Raw genomic sequence first — 24,214 nt, forward strand, 5'->3', positions numbered from 1 at the left:
AATGTCGACCATCTTGGACCGAGGTCGAACTTTAAACGACCGTACTCAGTAGTGTGGTCGACAATTTCAGGACGATAGCTCCGACTACGTTTCTGACGTTCGGTTTCGTTTATTTTGCAAATAGTCGACTAACTCCGATAACCGAAGTTTGCCCTGGTGGCGCTAGTGTGCAGTAGGACATCAATGCTTTCCGAGTTAATCGAAATCTATTCTTATTTCCCTATAATGAAGATAGAAGATGCATGAAAATTGTGTGATATGTATGAACCGTAAAGATCTGATTTATCCGAAAACGTGTGATTACATCATACACGGCTAAAATTCTTGGGCCAGTTGCTCAAAAGACTTACCAGGATTCAGATTTAATCGGTGCATAGTTGACATAGTGACAATTCAAACTTCACTGTTGCTATTGATTTTATCCGGTTGTCTTTAACCAACCTACCAGCAACTGCAGCCCGAGGATTAAAGATTTGTGAAGTCATCATTTTCTTAGGCACGCCGCCTGTTGGTGAAATAACTGGCATCACTGAGACATAGCGTGCCCTGTCCATATGAATATTAGTTATCTAACATGGTTGATTTCGCTGCTTAAATCCTAATAAACGATAACAGCAAATTGATCAGAGATGAAATCGAAGCTGTTTTCGGGGAAATCGTGATCTGTCGACGAGAAATTCAGGAAATTTTACGATCGTAATTTCAGCGAGGAAAATATGTTCACGTAAACCTTTTTCTACCATGAGCTAGAAAGTTTGATAACGCTACTACGTCAACAGATTTTGTTCACGCCTGTCAAAATAAAGTAATCACTCACCATTTCTTAATTGATTATTAGTTGATATCTGTTGCCTGAAACCTTCCCTGTAACCACTGAGTGAAAATGTGCTGATAAAATGTCTAGTGTCTTGTGTCGGTTCATTTTCAACTGATAATGCCTCGTGAAAAATTCTTACAGGCTACAGATTGAGACCCCTACGTACTTTACAATTTACAGAAACCTAAATCCAGTGCGGTGTATTAATCGGGTGATACACCGCATCAAGGTGTATCAATGTAAATATAAGTAATAGTTATCAATTACTATTGAATATGGCAGCTCCAGTCAAACATCGTGAAATATCAGTAACTAGCGATACACCGCACTGCAATGTAGACAACACCATGCCTGTTATACATCGCACTGGAGTGGGATTTCGAAACACTTTCAAATTATATCTCCGGCACTAGTACCAAAAATAAATGCACCAATGACCTTTCAGTTACAAAATTTGGTTCTCGTACCATAAATATTTTCGATATTTTTTCTCGTTTACAGGTTTCAATACATCATGTCAGCGGCCACGTCCCCGGCGACAAAAATGAACGAAGAAACAATCACCTATCTAAATCAAGGTTCGTTACGTTCGTAATTTGTTCATTTTTTCGTCGAGCGCTATCGTGTTTATAGCTTGAACAATACAGGGCTAATTGAACCGTCTTGAAGGAGAGGCGCAGTGGCCGAGTGGTTTAAGCCGCCGGTCATTGGTCTCGTCAATCCAGGGTTTATGGGTTCAAACCCTGGTGGCGACAGAGTTTCTTGGTCGAAGGTTCTTCTCTGGTCTCCCCCCCCCATAGGGAAAAAGAAACATCGAACCTGCTTATAATGCCCTGTGTGGCGCTTAGCGGGTTATGGGTGTAAAAAAAGATTTTAAAAAATTTAAAAAACCGTCTTGAAGATAGACCTTTGATACCGAGATTTGAGACTCCGTAAGGAAATAAGTCAGTACGCCTGATGATGGCTAACAGTTGCTAGCCGAAACGTCGCTCCTCAAATATAATCGTTCTGATGTAGAATTTATCAATCTGGGATCGTTATTGGGGGATCTCTCTGACCTTTATCACTTAAAAAAGATGACAACATTTTCAGAATCTTGTCAAGATTCTTCGTTCGCTTGGGGGTCGTTCATTTATTACGTACGCATCAAGGGAGGAGGAGGGGTCAGTGCGATTGCGTATCGTGATGCTTAATGTATATGAAAGAATGGCCGATTTTGCGTACAGAGAGGAAAGGGGGGTTGAGAAATTCAAATTTTATGCGTACATAATAAATGAATGGTCCCTTGAGTAGTGATATCTATAAAAATTTTGGTGTAAGAGTTCAGCTTCGAGATACGTCGTATTTTACAGATGGTATAGATGTATATTGTATTAACTATTGATTACTGTTTTCACAGGACAGTCTTACGAAGTGAAGATCAAGAAACTCGGCGATCTGTCCGACTGTAAGGGACAGTATTACAGGGTAAGATATCTTCGATGATTACTAATTGCGGTAAATCTTGCCGATCCTGGAGATGCATTCGGCCGTCATTTAGACGCACACTCTGACGTTGAGAATAGATCATAAGTTCGCTATAAACGAAATTTAAAATATTGAATAGCGAAATTTGTTACCCGTACTCAAGAATTGAAAATAAGACACACGATGTTTCGAACTCTTTCTATAGATAATAGCAGGGTTTCCAGCCGTCCTTCCAAGTCCTTCTTCGTCCTTCTCTCTGGACAATCATCATCTTTGTCCTTCTTTTTGACATAAAGTTTTTGTGTAGCAGACAGAAAAAGAGTCGGGTGGATCCTGGCGGCTTGAGGTGTAATAGGACTCTGGGTTTCCACCTTCCAAGTCTTTCTATGTCCTTCTTTTGGAAAAAGTTTGGACAAACATCATCTTTGTCCTTCTTTTTGACTCTAAGTCCTTCCTTTTGATCAAAAAGTCCTTCCAAATTTGATTCTTATGTAATTTCCGCGCGCAATTTTGTCGCGAATTCAACTGTTGAAGTATTTTATTACTCGGGCCTGGTAATTCAATTATCAGTAAGATTGAACATACAGAAAAGTGTTACGGAATTATACCCTGAAATGTATGACTGGTCTATATGACTAGTATTCCGGCAGAGGCATTGCGAAAATGTTCTTGAGGGCCCCTCATTTTACTGGAAAGTACTTCTTTCCGAGTCCAAAAGTCCCTCCTTTTAAGTCTAAAATCGTGGAAAAACTCCTTCGTAGTACTTCTTTTTATCCTGGTCTTACCACTGGAAACCCTGAATAGTTTTGATGATGATCTCTAGGTGGAATCCGAAACTCAACGCTTTAACTACGTGGTGTTTTTGATATTTTCTCACTTCAAGAAAAAAAAAAATTTCTTATAGAGCGTCATACGAGTGACATTTCACGATCGTCGTCTTCAATTCATGGAGAAGGAACAACTCGAAACGTGGAAACAAACGCGGCCCGGTGATCGCATATTCGATATAGGTGAGAGATGTGGAGATAGTAACTCCTGATGTTAGGAGAAACCTGCAATCAATCAAAACAACTGTTATTGTTTTATTCCTTACCATTAGGGCAGAATCCATCCACTCGTCTTCAGAGTTCATTCGAAAAAATATCTTTTTTTCTCCAATTTTTTCAAATAAGCTCTGAAGCTGGTGGAAGGTTTTTGCCTGAAACGTGTGGAAAAAAACAATGACAGTTGTTTTACTTGATATTGTGGGTTTATAACAGTGGTTTAAGTGGTTAAAGAGTGGCCGAGTGGTTTAAGCCACCGGTCATTGGTCTCGTCAATCCGGGGTTTATGGGTTCGATCCCCCGGTGGTGACAGAGTTTCTTGGTCGAAGGCTCTTCTCTAGTCTCTCCCCAATTGGGAAAAAGAAACATCGAACCTCCTTATAATGACCTGCGTGGCGCTTAGCGGGTTGAGGATGTTAAAAAAAAATTTTTTAAAAGGTATCATTTTAGTTTAGCCTTGTTCCATGCATCATCGGTTTCGATATGATTTCAGATATTCCACTGTCGTACGGCGCGATCGACATGAAAGTCGACCCGAACGTTCTGAACGCCGCCGAGTTCATCTGGGACCCGAAGATCGACACGGGTATCTTCGTGCGCGTTCACTGCATCAGCACGGAGTTCACGCCGAAGAAACACGGCGGCGAGAAGGGCGTTCCGTTCCGTATCCAGGTCGATACGTACACTCATCCGCAGGACGGCTCGATCGGCGAACTCATACATTCTGCCTCGTCGCAGATTAAAGTATTCAAGGTATTCAGGTCGGATACTCGGGGCCGGATCCGGGGGGGCAAAGCAGCCTATTTTGTCGAGATAACTTTTTCACAACCTGACTTAAAATCTTTTTGATCGTAAAATAGGGATTTTCCCTGTTATTTATTTGGCTGGTAAATTTCGTTTGATTTTTTGATGGGGTAAATCCTCAATCTCGGCCCAGTTCCACAGTTCTGAGTTAGATTTGACTCTTGGTTAACTCATTGAAAATGAACTAACTTTAACTCAGAGTTAAGTCTAACTCACAACTGTGGAACTGGGTCCAGGGTAAGAGGCACCGTAGTAGTGACGATGAGAAACCATGGTTACCCAGGGATTATTATATTGCTTCCACGTCTATGAAACCCAGACCAGGGGCCAGTTGCACAGTCGTGACTTAAGTCCAAAAGTGGTACTAAGTCTTTAGACTGTTCTTAAGTTGTTAGATTGGCTATAGAACTAAGTTGGTCTTAGACTGGTCTTAAGTCAAAGCCATGACTCAGCAACCGGCCCCAGGAGTTTTTTACCCAATTAGGAGGTTACCGAATTAGAAACCAAGTTTAGGTAGTGTATAGAATGATATTGTTTACAAAACAACCAGTTTACCGAGATAAACCGTGTCGATTCAGGAGTCTACTGTAATCAGACTCTAAAAGTGATGCAGACACTTCCTCGAAATGTGAAATTTTCTCCTTCAAATCTACTTATATCCAGTACTGATTTGTGGGGACCCTGTGAGTTATTTGAGTTATGTCACTGATTGTTTAGTTTTATTTTACTGATTGACTTCCGAAAAGTGAAAAGTCGTAATGCGTAACTGATGTATATTTTATTCTGTAATTTATTCAGCCTAAAGGAGCCGATCGAAAACATAAAACCGACCGGGATAAAATCGAAAAAATTAACGAAAGCGAAAAGGTATTTACTCAATCCATTTTTAAACCTGCGTCTGTTTCAATGATTTATGCACAGCTGTTCCTTCATTCGATTTGTTTTATTTTAATTGCAGAAAAATTATCAGCCATCTTATGAATGTACAGTACTGACTGAGGTAATATCGATGTTTAAAATTTGATCTGATGAATCCTTAAATCTAGATATATGCTTGTTTCACGTAGCAGGGTTCTCAAGGGTTTGGGGAAAGTCTCGGAAAGTTTTGAAAAATTGAAACTTTTTTTTCCTGGCCCTTGAAAAGCTATGGAAATTTTTTTCTCAATGGCTATGGAAAACGTATAGACAATCAGAAAATGGTCTCAAAATAATTTAAATTTCTAGACTGTATGCCAATGAAGAACTACACATTTGATAACAAACTTTATGAAGACACTTTGTTAATGGTTTGATGATTGGCACTTATTTTCTTTGACTGGGCTCACATTACCGGTTCTAGGTTGGGGATGTGTAACTTAGGGGTATGGAAAAATTTTAGTATAGGTATGGAAAAGTTATGGATAGTGAAATTCAGAACCTGTAAGAACCCTGGTAGTGGTTTTTCGACAAATCAAGCTAGGCCTAGTGTTACATGAGATGATCCACCAGATGTCCTTAGTGTACGGTAGGATATCAACTGCTGACTGAGGCATTGGTAGTATGTTGCATGACGTCAACCAGCAGAAAGTTGATTGAAAATTGATTCAATTGATTAGATCCAGTTTATCCTACTGTTTGACGCATAATCTGGTGGGATAAATGGTGGCGTGTTGACTCAAAATAGGGCAAAGAATTTATCTAAAACAAATCCATTATTATGATAGTAATTGGTCGAAGTTCACTTTTTGCTGTCGGCCCACTCTATGTGAAGTGGTATAACTTCAAAGGCATTTTGCCAGAGTTTGCCGTAAACGTCAGCAGAATTCAATATCGATTTATTCATATCTGCAATTTATTGGTCGAAGTCTTTTCAGAAGTTTATTCTGACTATGCTTATAGTGACTACTGCCATCTGCTGGGCAAACATGAAATCATATATCATATTGTGTATGCCGTTCAGTGGAGTAGATTACCAAGATTTCGCAGTGATCGATAGGTGCTGCCCTCTTCACATAAACACATTAACTAATTCATAAACATAGATATACAACACTCTGGGGTAGATTCAGTATCCCACTGCACACTAGTGACACCTGGTGAATCCTCACTTGCCACAAGTGGAATCCTCTACTGCCGCACTTGGTGTCCTACTACATTCTGGCGACACCTGGTGGATCCTCACTTGCTATAAGTGGAATCCTCTATTGTCGCATTAGTTGATGTCCTACTGCACATTAGCGACACCTGGTGGATCCTCACTTGCCACAAGTGGAATCCTCTATTGCCACAGTTGTTGATGTTAGAACCCATTACTGCTACCTCGTCAACGGTCCTCATTTAAAACTCGCGAGTTCATGAGTTTCGTTATCGTAATTGCAGATTCCTCCCGATCAGATGTACTCGATGAAGTCAACAGTGAATACCGTTAATTCTGTCGCCACGACGACATCTTCATCAACTCTCCATACATCAACTACTGAGAAACGAAAGTAAGTTTTTTTTTTTTTTTAATCATATAAACACTTCATGAAAAGATGGCTGCAATGCGTTTGCCATGGCCAGGTTTCAGATGTGCGGTAAGGGCCCAGGCCAGGTTTCAGGGGCTTTCCCAGTGGAAAAATGTCGCGTACGATATAATTGAAAACATTTCGTCAGCACACTCGAAATATGATCATAGTTCCTCAGAAATGACTAGTTCGGGCGCCTGGAAATTGCGCCCGATACAAATACTTGATTTCGTTGATGGTTGTTTTCAGATGGAGCCCGAAGGTCAGAACGAACCGAACTCCGAGAAAACGTAGCGTTTCTTCACCGAATAATTGGGCTGCGTCGAGGTAGGCTGATTTCAGAATCTGGGACTGAGTTATGAATCGGGCATGTGAGCTGGGGTTGGTTATGTATGGGGTATGGATGCTGTGCTGTGTTGTCTTCCAATTTGCTGGGGTTATTTTCTTATTCAACCCTTTCAGTGCTGACTAATCAATACCCTATAGTGCTGGAGATTTGAAAATTTTAAAAAGATTCCACCCTTGTGTGTTGAATAACGGGAATACCACTATAGTGCATCTACACTGCGGTGCGGTGTATCGTTAGTTACTGATATTTATCCCAATATTTATTCAATATTTCAAACTGATTTAATGCATGATACAAAGTTACTGTGTGATACTGCAAACAGATAATTAAGTGATTAAGGAGTGGGGGAGAAATTCGCTAGTAGTTGCTCAGTCAGCCGCGCTTCAATTTCTTTTTTCACCAAAATCAGCTAGTGTAAATCCGCCATCAATGGAAATTATATTGTGGGATACAAAACGCGATAGTTGAAAAAGTTTATCTTACATATTTGTGTAGGCTTGTATGAAAGTACAGGTAGATTTTTAGGAAACTAAAAAGTCTATTTCAAAGTCGATTGAAATCGGAATCGCAAATACTTGTCCGCATTTGTCAGAATTTTTCGTAATTCAATCGTATTCATGCGCAGATGATATTATGAGTCAAATTATTTTATGTTTCGAAAATGTTTTTCTGAGCAGAACAAAGGCTATTCTTGGCTGTATTAGGTTAGAATTTGAAACTGTTCTAAAAATAAACAGGCTTCGGGGTTAATGTTAGAAGAAGTCTTGGAACCAGAATTTTGGGGTTAAGATAATGGGTTTAACGTCAAGATTGGCCAGGGCCCAGTTTCACGAAAAGGTTAAATCGATTTGATTTTTTCATCGATTCAGTTTATCTTAAATCGATTAAGGCCATAATCCTTTTTGTGAAACTGGGTCCTGTAAACCAGGGGGTTCGCTATTCATATTTGGAATTTTTCGTAAGGTGCTTTGGTAAATTTAAGCATCCCGCGGAAAATATTTAAAAATCAGAATCAAAGAGAAACAATTTCACTACTTCTTGGGGTGAAAATTCTGCTCTTTTTTTCCTACAATTTGGCCTGAAATGAATTAAGTTTGGAAGCAAGTGCTTCGAACAAAAAAAGAATGAAACTTAACCAATGAGTGAATCTTTTGATATCGATGCTCAAAATTTCTTAAGTTTCGGCATCTCGGCGGACCTTTTTCAACGAGCCCCTTAAACCTCCTAAATACGGGCCTGAGATTCTGCGGTTCATCCAGGCCTGTGATTTACAATCGGAGTAGGGACCCCGAAATCAGGGTCGCGCGTACTCAATGATAACTACATACGTAGATATGTCGCGTCGCGTGTGTTCGATATTGACCTATATTGTGTCTATATTGACCTATATTGTGTCGCGTTTGTGCCTCTTGACATATCACGCATACAGCTAGTGACCGTGTTGACTAGTTTAGATAACGCGTCGGTCTTATCACCGAATTCAGCCAGTTTCAGCGAGTAAACGCCGGTGATTTTAATCGCGGAAAATTTCCGCGTTTTCATTCCACCATTGTACGATACATAGTCGCGTTTGAAGCACCTTATTTCGAGAGTTATGTGGACCGCGGCAATCTGTCGAACTTGAAGGTTGTTTATTAGGCGACATTTTATGACGAGTGGCTTACATAATAACAACTGACCGGTAACATTGCAATTGAATGCGGTGTAGGATTAGTTTCAACGTTCGACAAAACTGAATCCTGGATAAAGGATTTTACGCTTACCGACTCAACTAAAAATCGTATTGGAATGCGGACTCCCTTTGGGACCGACAAGTATCGGAAATGTATTGCGATTCTCATAATTATTGATCGAGGGTATTCATTGATCGATTTGAAAGGATTTTTCGAAATTCGATATAGCTAAAAACCGTAGTGGAATTCGGACTGCGATGGACTAGTATCTGAAATGCGGTGCAATTCTCATGAGTATCAATAAGTCACATTAATTGATGTAAAGAGCTATAGTTATTTGTCACACCCCCCCCCCCCGAAAATTTTTTAGCCATTAACCGAATTTCTATTTGACATGTTCGTTGCGATGTTAGTGTATTTTATATTGCGTTTTCGTACTGTGAAATTTTCGATACAATGTCCGTGGACGACAGTGTCGCCCGAACAAATGTTTACTCTGCAAATCGTCGCAATGGAATCTACGGAAAAAATTGCTTGCGCGTTTTCAAGGTATGCGAGGTTTCGGGTGTTAAATCCGTTTTCTGTTAATTCATTCTGTTAGCTCTATCAAGCGTCTACACCGCAGTGCGGTGTATAAATCTCTGATGGTTTTCGCTAGTACACTGCATCATAGTGTATCGATGTAATGAGCAATAAGTTATTATCACTATAGAAGATGGCAGCATTATGTCGAGCATTATGAAATATTAGTAACTAACAAATACACCGCACCCGGGTGTAGACGTGCGCTGTGTGACGGCGTTCTGGGGTGGAATTTTTCCAAATTTTCAAATCATCTCGCGCATTTTCAGGCATTGATTAATCGGCGGTGAAAAGGTTAAGGTCGATTCTACTTCGCTTCAATTGTTTTGATTTTTACGATTTTTTTTGCAGAACATCCCCTACAGGAAGTGTCGGTATGCCGAGTCCGAGTCCTTCGCCAAATTCCGATACGAGTTCAGTTATCGGTCACACTCGACTAGATGCAGAATTCTGTGTAAGTACCCCGGGTATATTATTACATAGTTGTTATTTCAAAATTTTTAGGACAGTAGTTTTTTCAGCGAGCCCATATTCACTATTTCTTTGAATACCATCTGCCAATTTGTCACAATGATGATACGCAACAAGTCCTACTAGCAGGGCCGTCGAAACAGGGGTGGCAGCAGCCGCCTTACTTTTTTGCTTAACAAAAATTTTTTCAAAAGCATGCTATACCGCGTAGCAGCTCGTCGTTCTCTGTACTAGGTGGTTGACTCACGACTTCTCATGCTTCTGTGAATGAGACCGTGAAATGGCCCCAAAACGCATCTCCGGCGATTGAATTTTCAAAATTTTTCTAGGGGAGGTCCCCCAGACCACCCTTCAGAAATAAGCCTCGCCACTGAAAAATTCCTTCCGACGGCTCTGACTAGTGTCCCCTTCTCGGGAATTTCATCATCACTATATTTTAAAATTACCTCATTGACATATTCAGAACGTCCCACATCCGATGTTCGAATGTGAAGGTTGCAGCCCTACGGAAAACCTTATATAGCTGCTTTGCAGCTATATTTATTGTTTGTGATCTGTTACCGATTATTTGAACGCCTATGTCTCATTTCATATGTTACAGTTGTTGGATTCGGGGGAATTTTCGGTAAATACTTGTTTCCGTCCCTTTCCCGACCCCTAAACCCTCCCCCTTTAAATTCAGTAATCAGTCATTGTGTTAGCCTACTGGGTTAGAGTTACGTATGAACGAATGAAGATTTACACCTAAAATGCTCTATTCATTAATTGATTCATATCTGCTCGACATTTTTAATCAGAAACAATATTTCCAAAATATCCACTAATCTGAGTGATTATCTTTATGATACCCCTTGCTCCTTGAGAATAAAACACCGTGAATAATATAGTTATAGAATCCACTGCGATGGTCTCGGAAAGCAGTTTACACATCAAAATATCCACTAATCTGAGTGATTATCTTTATTTTCCCATCCACATGATCCATAGTGATTTTGATCATCCACACTTCACATGTGTTAAACAAAATTTGAGTTCAGTGATTCAACTGAGACATTGATAATTGAAAATGAACTAAAAACACCAGATATTAGACATTTTATAAGCACATTTTTCAATAAGTGAAAAAGCCTCACACTTCACACTAATGGTGAATGTCTGAAGGGATGGTTTGTTTACAAAAAGATTGTAACCGGTATCACGAAGTCTGTTGAGTGAAAATATTGAAATTATGTATTTACAGCCATTGTCTCCCGATGCGTCTGCTAACCAAGTTTCCGAATGGCTTCATCAAAACAGATTCTATAACTTTTCACGTATTTTTCAAAATTTTTCCGGTAAGTTATATCCAGCATTTTCGGGTATCAATTACCGGTAGTCAGCACCAAACAAGTTGAATTTGACAAGAGAAATATTGCTGTCATATTGCTATACATGTAGTTTGTTTATTCGTTAGGTGCTGATTTATTAAGACTGTCTCGCGACGATCTCATACAAATTTGTGGATTAGCCGATGGCATACGACTAAACAACGCTTTACAATCGAAGTAAGTTGACTACAGTCGGAACGCATTCTCTGAAACTAAAAACAATAACACTTACTCTACTGCGAATAACTGTAGAATAAGTCTTAACTGACCTCCGTGTATTTGAGTAACTTTACGCCGGCTAAGCCTATCAGCCCTCAAGCGGCCTAAACATCCGCCCTGCCTATTACTACTCAAGCCACCAGAATCCTCCTGGACTCTTTTTTCATCTGCTACACAAAAAAGGTTAAAGTGGGATTCAAACCCAATAGCTTAGGATAAACTGGACACCCAAGATGTCAAAATTTGGTGCAGAAATCAATATCTTACGTATCTATATGAAATTCTTGAGTGTTACAATAATTTCCAGTTCATTTTCAATTAAACTACTGTTTTTGATGTCAAATTACTTTCGAATTTGGTACAATCTACAATAAGAGATATCAAATACCCAGGTCTCGCATGTCTGGAAAAAAATTTCCATTTTCAAAACTTTCAACAACCCGTAAGAAACATGTAACAGAGACATGATGTTTCTAACTAAGTTGTTTTATTTTCGCAGAATAATCCGACCAAAGTTGTCAGTATTTGTGTCGCAGGAAGGAGAACAAGGTACGTGAGCCGTCCCACCTGTAGACCAAACGTAATATACTCGATAAAAATTTTGTTCATTTTCATCAAGTATTGACTTTCATAGATCCAATAGCCTCTTGAATCGCGATTGAAATAAGCTAGATCGGTTAATTAGAAATCTAAAATTAAAAATCATATGTATGGACCTTATACAGGGTGGCCACTTACCTGAAAATCAGGCAAAAGTCAGGAAATTTTCGTGTCTTGAAAGTCAGGGAAATATTTGTTGAGATTGTGTTAATTGATTGAATTCTTAGCAAATCAAGTCAGGGAATTCGACTTACATGTCGGGGAATAGTCGGGGAAAAAGCAAGTCAAATAAAATTGGCCGCTTTTTCATATTATAAAGTATCCATCTAACGTAAAGTACCCATCTAACCTAGATAAATAATGTTTGGATAAAACTGATCTGGATTAAGTGTGTTTCATGGTCGTTTCTTAACTACACATTAGAAATTTCGGATTTACAGGTTGGCTTTCAAAACGATGGCCTACGTTCCCTTGTTACATCTTGAATCGGCACTGGCTAAAATTTCTTTTCAAATTTTGTTTTTTTCAGTTTACCACGCGTTGTATTTAGAGTTGTTAGATTATAACGAGCTCGTGTCGAAGTTGGCAGCTTTATACAATTTACCGGCGGAGAAAGTCGCCGACGTTTATCTACAAGGTCCGTCGGGAATTCACATACTAGTCACCGACGAGGTCATACAAAACATCACCGATCAGTCGAGATTTAATGTCGACGCGCTAAACGGTAAGAAGAGGCCACCAGGAGCGCCATCATTACACACTGCCATCATTACTACGCAGGGTGATGGCTGGATAACTCAGAAAATTGTTTCTTTATCAATACGTGATTCGTTGAAAAATGAGTGAATTGTAACATTCCATTAAAATTTGAATAAAGCTGAGTTGACAATTGCGTTTGCTTGTAGGTGCTAGTGATGTTCTAATATATTGTAATGATTTTTCATTTCAGATCAATCAAACGATACATATCGAATTCTGTTGAAAACAGTGGATTAAATATAAACTTCTTAATCTGTGTAATGTAAACGTCGCACTGGAGATCCTAGAAGGGTCGTGTTGCAGCTGGATTAGGGTACATCCCTGATTGATGATGGATTGGGGCACACCCCTGTTCGATGGATTAAGGCAGACGCCTGTTCGATGATGGATTAGGGCAGACGCCTGTTTGATGATGTATTAGGGCAGATGCCTGTTCGGTGGATTAGGGCAGACGCCTGTTCGATGATGGATAAGGGCAGACGCCTGTTCGATGATGTATTAGGGCAGACGCCTGTTTGGTGATGGAAATCGGGCACACCCCTGCTTGATGAAAGATTAGGGCAAAGCCCTGGTTCGATGAAGGATAGGGTACACCCTTGTCTGGTGACGGGTTACTGATTATCCATGTCTAGAGCTTTAAGGTAGTGCGCATGATGCCTAGTCACTGAATACTAGACACATGACCTGTTGCACGATACGATACACTGCTGGCTCATATTAGGCACGATTGAAGCAACTCAAAGTGAGTTGAGAAATGCGGTAGACTGCTCCTAACGTAAAGCGAGGAATGAGTCTACTGTTAGGGGCGGATCCAGGGGCAGACTTTGACAGGTGCACAGAGATATGAAAAGGGCACAGATACTGAAAAAAGGGCAAGTATCCGCGAGCGCCAAGCCAACACGAGTGTCTGGCAAAATTTGAGATTTCAGTCTATCTTAACCTTTTCGCTGCAAAAGATGAGAAAAAAGTTGATATATACCGGTATAGCTAATGCCACTTGGTTCGGGTGGTCGGCAGGCTGGTGGCGCCAGGTGACTTGGTTATTGCATGTGCTACGCTGTCGGATGGTGGCCAGAATTTAGTAATGATATTTCTAGCTATTTTCATCAAGGAAACATCCGGAAACATAACGAATAAGGCCCAATCAAAAATAGATGGTTTTGTTTCATTCGAATTTGTTTAATTGTTTTACCTGGGGACCCTCGCATACCACAGCAACCAAGCTCGCGGCGAAAGGGTTAATGTCAATTTCTAGGTGCTCGAGTTTAGTGACATTGGAGAGAATGAGATAGATCTTGGGCAGTGGACTGCTGCTCCATTAGTTGCGGGTGAAAACTTGCTCTGAAAAGGATTGCTTTCGTTTTTCGATAGGGCACGGGAATATTGGTACTAGAGCGCGTGGTGCTCATTGTCGCCTAATCTGGATCCGACTCTGGCTGCGTCTGCTTTGACTTTGTGCGATTTTCATAGTAACGAGGACAATTTTTTAACGTATATTTTCTATGGGCGTGATTTGTCGGATGTTGTTCATTAGAATGAACTATATTGTGATATAGGGTAAAAGCAGGGAAAACTTGTTTATACAGTTTTGTATAGTGGATTATTATTAATCAATACTGTACCGTATAATGTTAAGTATGTTATTTCAATAGATTTTACGAGTGATTATTATAAAACGTTGATAACGTGCTTAATACAAATAATTTCATGATGATTTTCTATTTACCCGCGCAGTTGTAAGCTTCCTCTTTCCTTGTGCGCGGTTTGGTGCCGTGGCCGAGTCTCGCGATGCCGTCAAATTCGAATCTCGGCTGGCGGCATCGCTTGACACAGCTATGGCATTGAAGCCCTGGCAAGCTAGACCGTGTGTGCAGGTACATGCGCAGATTTAGATGATGTCATCAGATATCCTGTTGTGATTTAACCCAAGTTTTCCCATTTATAGTTTATCTGTGAAATTTGCCTCAGGGGTTTTACAACGAGCAATCTGATTGGTGCCGCATGTACCTGCCAACCGGTCTTTAGTGTGGCAAACCTGTGCATGTACCTATGCACCATGGCAGTCTCAATGCTATCAGGTTTGAATCCCTGCCGAGGGAGGATGGAATGGAATAGACACTGCCAACCATCGTCGTGCATCCTATCACGGCAGGGATTCGAACCTGAAGACATCGCGAGACTCTGCCATGGCACGAAACCCTGCCTGGTTAGCCTGAGTGCGCAGGTATCAAATTGCCGGTTGTATAATCACTGAGGCACATTTAACGCATACCTGTTACTAATCTATACGTGGGATAACCCGGGTTAGAATAAACAAATTTTAGGTAAAGTGCATCAGGGTCCGATCTAAGCACTTGTCCGATTGCCCGGGACAAGTATGTTTTCATCAGGGCAAGTAGGTTATCATTATCACTTGTCCCCCGCGCTAGTGCAATTTCATGTCACAAAAGCTTTTTCCCACTCGATACAACGGATGATAGTAACACCAATCAAACCACCTATGTAGGGCAAGTAGCTTTTGGAAGGGGCAAGCGAAATTTCAGATATGCTTGCCCCCCGGACAAGTGGCTTTTATTCCTTGGATCGGACCCTGGTGCATGTACCGGTACTTTACGAATGACTCAGCAATTCCTATTTCTTATAATGTGACCGAATGAAATGAATGAGTAATGTTCTTACTGAGTTTGGTTGTGTATATATGTATGTAGTTTTAGAGAGTAGAATATGAAAGATGGCTGCGTTGGTTTCAGTTGTTCGTGCTCTAAATGCAACATGTTTACGCATCATATTTATACCCTGTATAAAATTCTTAGTGTACAGTAAATCTTGCCTTGTTCGTGTAAAATTGGTCAGTTCGGTTAACGATTGGAGATACCTCTACAAGGTCTGAAAATTAGTTTTCATCCCAGTTGGCTATGGTCGAGTTAGGCTAGTCATTTACTGGCCCACTCGACGATACTTGTAAATTTATGATTTGTTTTTATGAAGGTGTACAATTGAACCTCGTTACAACGATCTTCATGGCACCAGAAAATCTGTTCATTAGGCCAAAAAAAATTGATACCTTGTTTCTCCGCTCTGCTGAGCTTAAATGTTGACCCTGCCGGCCGCCTATCTACCCTATACATTACTTTTTTTAAAATCGTGATCAATTTCACCATAACAGACCCGGCCGCTATAGAAATGAACTGTTTATAAATTTTATCATATTTTACAAAAATGACCCGGCCGCTGCGGAGAAACAAGGTATCATTTTTGTTAAGCCTTATGAAGTATATAGTTCATTATATCCAGTATCAAATTATAATGAAATTGTCCTATTTGGGACTAAATTCAAGGTTTGTAATTCAATAATGGATAAATCGTTTTATCTGAGGTGTCGCTGTATGGGTGAAAATGGCCAGTTGACCGCACACACTATGTTACTATGATGAACAGTCCATATAAATTCTATAATACGTATGCAATGTATTTACATGTATTTGTGGTTATGTGTATATTTATTATCATGTATTTTGTTGACTCGAAATACAAACGAAAGAACTTATAGTAAAGATTATAGGGCATTGTTCGTTTATTTTTGTTGGTGAAAGCGATGGGGTCATCCTTATTACCGAGATGACGTATTTTACCGAGATGAACCGAGACGAACCGAGCGAGATGAAATGAAATATAGCATATTTATTTATTCCTTATCGATTTTAACACTTGAAATCATGTTATATCAGTAATAAATACCTTCTAGAGTCATATTTTACATATTTTATTTATTAAAAAAAATTTTGACTTCAAATACGTAAACTCGATTAGCAATAAAATTTCATTGAATTTGATTGATCGACGATCTCATCTCGGTAAAGTTAAGTTATTTTTCTACAAAAATATCCGACAAAATATGTAAAATATGACTCCAGCAGGCATTTATTACTGATATGATATGATGTCAATTGTTAAAATCGAAAAGGAATAAATAAATATGTTATATTTCATTTCATCTCAGTTGATCTCGGTTCATCTCGGTAAAATACGTCATCTCGGTAATAAGGATGACCGAAGCGATGAGCTCTTCTACATAAGAGGCTGTACAGACCTACCACTTCTTTGCTTAATAAACTACTCTAGAGTAATTGAGCTCGACTAAAATTGGTAGGACTACCACTTTTAGAGCTCAATTACTCGGAAGAATATCAAATCGGAATGGTTTCGAGTTTATTTTCATTCAATTAGGGCTAAGTATAGTCTAGTACCTAGCCGGGAACCGTAACAACGACTGGTATTCAGACTAGGCTATTAGTAAAGAGATATCAAGAAGCTTTATTTGATGCACGCTTGAAAGAAATTAACTAAATCGCAGTTAACAAAATGACCTGCCCGATTAGGAAAAACCAGCCCAAACCACTATTCAAGATGTTATATTTTGGCGACAATTATTACTGTACGAAGGCAGCTACCCGATGCGGAGTAATCCTCGGTGTCGACGTGAGAGCATCGCGCCTTGATATAGATTCAGAGGTTTGGATATTGTCGGAGCCACGACTTATTGAGTGCGATCATTTTTCAGAAAGACTGAGACCATGCGTGATTAATCCATTATTCGAAATACAATTTATTTGTTATATTTTTATAAGATTTAAATAGTTTTTCCAACACATTGTAGTTTCTAAGAGTAACATTAGCAGTAAGTTTGAAATGAATTGGTTATGTCGCATGCGATAATATCGGAGCGCTCCTTAAGATCGCTGACAATTTCCTCGGAGGCGTCCATCGTTAAAATGGCCGACGAAGACGACGCTAATTTAGACGCGGGATGGATCGCACGACAGCGGGTAGGCCGCCGCATGATGATACATCCTCAATATATTATACATTTATAGAAACTAGAAAAGCAAACCTCCAAGAATTTTCTTTAGAAATTATTTGCCACGAACGGTATTTCTTGCAATCAGGAATTGATTGATTGACATATCATTGACATTTGATAAAAAAGTGTTTTTTTAGTGTTTTTTGATATTATCAAAAAACTCTGAAAAAACACTTTACCCCTGGGCCCTACTGCCTACAGTTATGTGCCCATTTATATGATTTTCAACTCAAGGCCTTTAAACTGATTTAGGCTTAGGCCTATGACTTTGGTAGGCTGCGCTGTTTACAGGACATAGGCCTACCGGGCTGGGGCCAGTTGCTCAAAAATTGGTTAAAGATAACCACAGTGGATAGATACCATAGCAGCAATGATACTTCAATTGTCACTATGTAACCTACTTTTGAGCTACTGGCCCCAGGGTAGTGACAGTTAGTTAACCGTTAGTTAGTAAGCCCGTCATTACAAATTTTGTCAATGTCTCATGAAGACTTGTCTTGAATGAGTCCATTGTAATGTCAGTGACAGTCACTCCACCGCTCCCCATAACTCGGCCGGGAAGACTGTTCCAGGCCAAGGTTCAACTAGGCTACTTTAGTTAAACTTGCTGGGAAACGAAAAAAGAAAACTATTTGACTTGTCACAATATCTATCAAAACTGACCAATCCCATTATCCATGCGAAATTTTTTTAAACTTAGCAGTAGCCCGGAAACTGGACCGATACCCCAGTCATTGGTCCTATAATTAAGGCTAACCCACTAATTCTATAGTGAAATCTCTTTCGTGTAATGTTACTGTTAGGCTCTTTCTTATAAGATTAATTTCTGGAATTTGATAATCCTAATACACGGGAATCTTTTGATTGTAAGTCGTTTCTATTTTATTGATAGGATGGTAGTTTTTCCGCTGTTGAAGCCGTAGCCAGTCTGGAAGGTAAGCAGCTGTACAATAGTTAGGGTTTGGCCTACTTCGATGGCTTTCATAAATATCATGTGTACTCCCGCACTGAGGGGCTAATTTTGAAGCATTTCGATGTCAAAAAAGGCAACTTTAAGCGTAGGCCTACTCCCTGAAATACGCTAATTATCCTTTGACATAATGATTTGGTGATTATACCCTCAAAAGCCCCTCAAACCCCCCAAATTTCAAATTGATACTCCTGTAGGAACCCTGATGAAAAAGGGCACCCTGGAAAGTTTGATGGACTTGTACAAGTTTCATAATTCCCCCTGGATCCGCGCCTGGGTCACATTCAAAACCACCGCATGACGCGAAATTTTTACAAGTGAAAATTGTGAATTTTCTGCAATATCGATCGAAACCCGGTGAAAATGTCATCGAGAAAAAATAAAAACCTTCAATGAATTAAACCGGTGTGTACGCTTCATCGGAAATCCTTGCTTGTCACAGTAAAACCCGTTTAGATTTACTAATCGGTTGAAGAGGTCTTTGTGGAACATTTCGATTACCTCAAAGAATTTATCGATCGTGAGTTCATCTTTTATGAACAGGTGATTTGAAAATAGAAACCTTTAAAGCCGCATATGTAAGCTTCAAGCCTGCCTGGGATTTTATCCAAAATCCTTGTCATCCTATTTAGATTTACTAATTGGTAGTATTAGAGATCCTTGTGGAACATTTCGAATACCTCCATGACAAAGATTTATCTGCCTGTTTCGATCGTGAGTTTATTTTCTATGAACAGGTGATTTGAAAATAGAAGCGACGAGTCCGACGAATTTCAACCAGCGTTTTTCGTTTTCTCGCACGAGCAGCACCGGATCTATTCACGGAATCGGAACGACTTCGTCGGCGTCGTCTGCTCATAATTCAGGTAAAATCAGCCGCCGTTTCTGTCGCATTTTACCAGGCATCAGTTGCTCAGAAGTGGTCACAGTTAGCCATTGGATAGATGTTGTAGTGAAAATTGAAATTGTGTGGTATTTCGTCTACCAGTTAGGCCTCACTCTAACCAACTTTTCAGCAACTGATGCCTGGTTATTGAATGTTGTAGTACAGGGTCGGGTCTAGGAAAATTGGAAGGCCAGGGTTCAGAAGAAAAGGTGTTTCCAGGATAAAGCAGCTCTGTCAACAGCCACTAGCGGGGACCAATCCTCTGGATTTAGATATTATCGAAGAAATCTAATCTATATGACGCAGATGCTGATAGGATTAAGTGTCAAATTAGCATGATTTTACAATCTGTCTTGACGAAAAGGGCAACTTCACTGTGAAGGCAGGGATCTCCTCCACCCCTGAGACTGCCACCTAAATCTGACCGTGTAGTGACGATGAGTTAATGCGATGTTTTGTATTATTAAAGATGATGATGATGACAGCGATAGCAGTAAACAGCCGATGTCTTATAAAGATCGACGCCGTGAAGCTCATACGCAGGCTGAACAAAAAAGACGTGACGCGATTAAGGTTAGTATTATGAGTTAAAGCATCCTCCCTTTGTAGCTCAGTGAGATAAGGCGTGATGATGCTGTTGCATCCACTATCAGTGCCGAGTGACAAGTGGGTTCGAGTCCTGTTGACTGCTTACATTGTGCGAGCAACACCTCAAAGGCCGTCTCGTCATGAGGTGAAATGAAAAATCCAGTAGGGTTAGTTTTTGGAAACCAAGATCGTAAAGGCAAACTAACAATGGATTACTGATAGGATTACTGAGTTAACTGAGGATTTTATTCTAGAGTATACTTTACGAATCTGAAATGGTGATCACATTCCTGGAAAGTTTTCTGTAGCTAAGCTCAGATGGCTCTACTCCGAAAGCTTAGCGAGATGTTTCATCTACGTTGTAACGAGATAGTTTCGTTCATTTCTTTTCAGAAAGGTTACGATGATTTACAAAATCTTGTGCCTTCATTCCAACAATCGGATGGACTGACCGGACAGAAAGTCAGCAAGGCGACTATATTACAAAAATGTGAGTACACATTTTCACTGAAATTTCACTGACAAACCATAAATGGAACCTGGGCTAAAATAGAATAGAATATCTGATTGGGGCGCATGCAGCTGCGCTTTTGGGCTAATCGGGTACAGTTTCGCCTGGGGAGGACAATGTGTAGCCTACAGTAATTTATGCAAGTATCAATTTGCTGTTTGTAACCAGCCCTTCACAATTTGATGTCTGGACAATTCTGTATTCAATGCATCAATATAATAGTTATATATGTAGACAGCGGATGTTCCAAACGGCTATTCTTTCTTAAGTACTCATGCCTCGGGTCGATGCGCGAGACCTGGTGAAGTTTTGACAGTTTTTTCTTGGCTGGCTAAAAACTGTCACTTGCGGGGATGATTTAAGAACGGACCGAACCGCTGTGTTAACAGCGACCCTCGAGTAATGTTCGCGCGTTTTTCGTTACATTTCAGCGATCGATTACATTCAATTTCTCGTGAATCAGAAGAAAAAACAAGAAGAAGAATTGGATTCACTGAGAAAAGAAGTGATGGCGCTGAAAATCATGAAAGCGTAAGTGAAAAAAATCAGACCAAACTGTAATTTACTGACTCAACGCTTTAAATTTGGGTAATTTTCTTTTGAAAATTCAGGGAATAGTTGGGGAATTTCGTAAAAACGAAGCTAAAAATTAGGGAAAAGTCACAGGGAAATTGGTTGTGATTGTAAGATCGCGCGTAAAATGCGACTGTTTTCATCTAGGCTATGTCTTGCATATTTGTTAATTGATTGGATTCTTAGCAGATCAAGTCAGGGAAAACGAAGTGCTTGTCAGGGAAAAAGCAAGTCAAATAAAAGTGGCCATCCTGATCATGTTAGACAGCAATCAGTCATAGCTTACTACTGCCAGACTTTCCTGCAGGTCCTTGACTATATTTCGAAACTCTAACTTCGAAGCCGACTTGTATGACTTCTGTATCTTACTGCAGGAACTATGAACATATCGTAAAAGCCCACAAGAATACGCCTGTACACGGACAGAACCAGGTCTCGGATGAAGTGAAATTTCAAGTCGTAAGTATTTCTTTAGTCAACTGCACTACTGACCCTCCTCTTAGTCAGCCATACCTGAAGGGTGAGCAGGCACCATTTTGTTTTAAGATAATTTAGCCAGGCCCTTAATTTTCACAAAGAAAGTGCTTGCTCATTACAAAATGTTGACATCCAAAATTACTTACGGTTTCAACGAAGTATGTAGTGGATTAGGACGAGGTCGTCCTATGATAGTAGAGGTGTCACTGGCTTACAAAAGTGCTAAAAACTGCTTACTTTTGCCATAAAAAGTGCTAAAAACTGCTTACTTTTGCCTTAAAAAGTGCTTAAAACTGCTTACTTTTGCCTTAAAAAGTGCTTAAAACTGCTTACTTTTGCATCAGTCTTACTACCATGAACCCGGTCTGATGCGATTTAGAAAAAAAACCAAATTCATGATTTCTGATTTCAGTTCAAACAAATGATGGATTCGCTGTTTACGTCGTTCAACTTGTCGATATCGGTGGCTAATTTTGCCGAACTGTCCGGTTGTGTATTCTCGTGGCTAGAGGAATATTGCAAACCCCACGTACGTATAAAGAAACTTATCATTTCAAAGAGTCGGCTGCTGTTCTTGTACTATTGTTGTACGAGTTCACAAGGCGATAATAGCCGTTTCACAAGCGTGGCGTAGCAATTCATGTCTCTCGATAAACTGAGATTGATCTTCGCGTTTCGAATCTGGGATGATATTAACCCTTTCAATGCTGACTTATTAATACCCTTGTAGTGCTGGAGATAATTTGAAAATTTTGAATAAATCCACTCCAGTATGTTGAACAACGGGAATAGCACTATAGTCTACACCGCGGTGCGGTGTATCGTTAGTTACTGATATTTCACTATGTTTGACAGGTGCTGCCATCTTTCAAGAGAGATAATTACTAATTACATCAATACACCGCAGTGCGGTGTACTAGCAAAATCCATCACTGATTTGTACACCGCACTGCGGTGTAGACGCACTGAAAGGGTTAAGGATTTCTGAATCCGTCAGATTACTAATGAAGTCACTTTGTTCTGACTATATTCTGTAATGCAGTGAATATAGTTTAGATCCCGCCTGCAATTTTAGAAATTATCGATAGATTTCAATACTGCCACCTGGTGGATCTAAGCGGAATCCTCGAGTCCTCATTGCGGAGAATGTGCAATAATCAATTGCGTTTATCGTGTTTTCGGTTTGTTTTTCAGTCGTTGCGCCATCTATTGATGGATATTCTCGGTACGGTCAACAAGCAATTGCCGAAACCGCCGTCCTGATTTTACTGATGACAAATGATGAAATCGATAAACAGACGATTGTGACACTTATCTCACAATTTATTGCATCAATTTGATTCGCGAACTTTTGAAATATGGATTAATTTCAATACACGGATATATCAAATTGTAAATAATGAAGAACATATTTTCTTGTACCCTGAAGTTTGTTGTAACGCGGTTCTACTTTGTATAGAACCGCTAAACTGGGTCCGAAGTTCGGTTTTACCCTAGTGATGGGCAAAAACCGGGGCAAAAACAGCTGAATGATTTTGGGATAGGTCTGGCGGGAACTGAGGAGGACCTCAAGATTTCGGGGGTGAGGGGCTTATAGGCAAACAAAGTCGGATCTTGGATTCTTTGAAGGGGTGTACCTGAAAATTGTAAATGACAGATCTGGCAATGCAAGGGCTCGTACGCAGATCAAATTCAGCCACCAACCTACACGGAGAAGCACTTTCTATGATTAAAATTTTGAGGAGGCAAAATGTTGGGAGCCCTCCTGCTCCACAGTGCCTGTATGTTCACATAATCTCTGGTACTTGATCCATCTCTGGGGTTGTCGTGTACATTAAGATATTGCCCATCGGGCGAATGTTGTGAAGTTTTATTCATTTTAAAGTGATAATTTATCGTAACTTGTTATCGCAATATTTCAATTGCAGTTTGAAAGATTTCAGTTCGCGTGAAATCATTGAAAAATTGATATTTATGTATTCAATGTATCAATAATATGCGGTTATTGATGTCAATAAAGTTTGCGTTTTGTAAAACTGAAGAAATATCTGTCATCAATTCCTTGGATGCCAATTCAATCTAAACTTGTTAAACATGTACATTAATTTATTTTCAAACATCGACTATTTTTGTCCACCACGTGATGATTTTGTCTGTAGCATTGATTTTTGGCATTTCAGTAGGTTCCAGTTATCGCTGGTGTGAACCTAATTTCGTAGACTAAAATTAGAGGAACATGAACTCGTCATGGTTTGGATGTAATAGGCTATTTGCAACCTCGTTTTGCGAGGGTTTGGTTTTCTCCCGATCGAGAGTACGTTAACACAAATAAACTACAAACACCAGACAACACATTTTATGAGCACACTTTCAAAAACTGATCGTCCACACTTCACATGTGTTCAGTGCTTCACCTGAGACATTTCTAATTGAAAATGAACTACAAACACCAGACAGACATTTTATCAGCACACTTTCAAAAACAGATCGTCCTCACTTCACATGTGTTCAGTGCTTCACCTGAGACATTTCTAATTGAAAATGAACTACAAACACCAGACAGACATTTTATCAGCACACTTTCAAAAACTGATCCACACTTCACATGTTTTCATTCTATCCGATTTACAAATGAAAGTTGTTCGAACATCCTCGATTTGACACGGAAATCGAACCCAGTTCGCCGATCCTCGTGGATTATTCAGTATCAT

The 24,214-nt window shown here is 39.8% G+C and overlaps 2 protein-coding genes across 6 annotated transcripts in view; both read left to right on the top strand.

Moving 5' to 3' along the window:
* Window positions 1–16,507, top strand: part of LOC141906710 (transcription factor CP2-like) — a 28,558-nt gene extending 12,051 nt beyond the window's left edge. For 4 of the 5 annotated variants that reach the window (XM_074796019.1, XM_074796022.1, XM_074796018.1 and 1 more), the window contains 15 exons: window positions 1,319–1,395; window positions 2,217–2,284; window positions 3,189–3,294; window positions 3,821–4,080; window positions 4,930–4,998; window positions 5,090–5,131; window positions 6,490–6,599; window positions 6,867–6,944; window positions 9,573–9,675; window positions 10,294–10,317; window positions 10,933–11,026; window positions 11,146–11,236; window positions 11,778–11,827; window positions 12,408–12,602; window positions 12,828–16,507. In XM_074796019.1, coding sequence (XP_074652120.1) covers window positions 1,319–1,395; window positions 2,217–2,284; window positions 3,189–3,294; window positions 3,821–4,080; window positions 4,930–4,998; window positions 5,090–5,131; window positions 6,490–6,599; window positions 6,867–6,944; window positions 9,573–9,675; window positions 10,294–10,317; window positions 10,933–11,026; window positions 11,146–11,236; window positions 11,778–11,827; window positions 12,408–12,602; window positions 12,828–12,874 — 1,414 coding nt within the window. In that variant the 3' untranslated portion in view covers window positions 12,875–16,507. The remainder of the gene's footprint in view (window positions 1–1,318; window positions 1,396–2,216; window positions 2,285–3,188; window positions 3,295–3,820; window positions 4,081–4,929; window positions 4,999–5,089; window positions 5,132–6,489; window positions 6,600–6,866; window positions 6,945–9,572; window positions 9,676–10,293; window positions 10,318–10,932; window positions 11,027–11,145; window positions 11,237–11,777; window positions 11,828–12,407; window positions 12,603–12,827) is intronic. The other variant, XM_074796020.1, reaches the window with a different exon arrangement.
* An 892-nt stretch (window positions 16,508–17,399) lies between these two features.
* LOC141906998 (max-like protein X) lies at window positions 17,400–23,507 on the top strand. Its single transcript, XM_074796522.1, has 9 exons — window positions 17,400–17,463; window positions 18,391–18,433; window positions 19,206–19,334; window positions 19,824–19,927; window positions 20,336–20,432; window positions 20,885–20,984; window positions 21,401–21,485; window positions 21,916–22,032; window positions 22,698–23,507. Exons 1-9 carry the CDS (start codon window positions 17,410–17,412, stop codon window positions 22,764–22,766), a joined length of 798 nt encoding a protein of 265 aa, XP_074652623.1. The 5' UTR covers window positions 17,400–17,409; the 3' UTR covers window positions 22,767–23,507.
* The last annotated feature ends 707 nt before the right edge of the window (window positions 23,508–24,214 follow it).

The sequence above is a fragment of the Tubulanus polymorphus genome, chromosome 6 (genome assembly GCF_964204645.1).
Source record: "Tubulanus polymorphus chromosome 6, tnTubPoly1.2, whole genome shotgun sequence".
Taxonomy (NCBI): domain Eukaryota; kingdom Metazoa; phylum Nemertea; class Palaeonemertea; order Tubulaniformes; family Tubulanidae; genus Tubulanus; species Tubulanus polymorphus.

What these genes read in the sequence shown, in the direction of transcription:
- LOC141906998 (XM_074796522.1), top strand. Translation starts at nt 17,410, where the DNA reads ATGGCCGACGAAGACGACGCTAATTTAGACGCGGGATGGATCGCACGA. An exon ending in AGCCGTAGCCAGTCTGGAAG is followed by an intron (nt 18,434 to 19,205) that starts GTAAGCAGCTGT and finishes TTCTATGAACAG; the next exon opens with GTGATTTGAAAATAGAAGCG. An exon ending in GGCGACTATATTACAAAAAT is followed by an intron (nt 20,433 to 20,884) that starts GTGAGTACACAT and finishes GTTACATTTCAG; the next exon opens with CGATCGATTACATTCAATTT.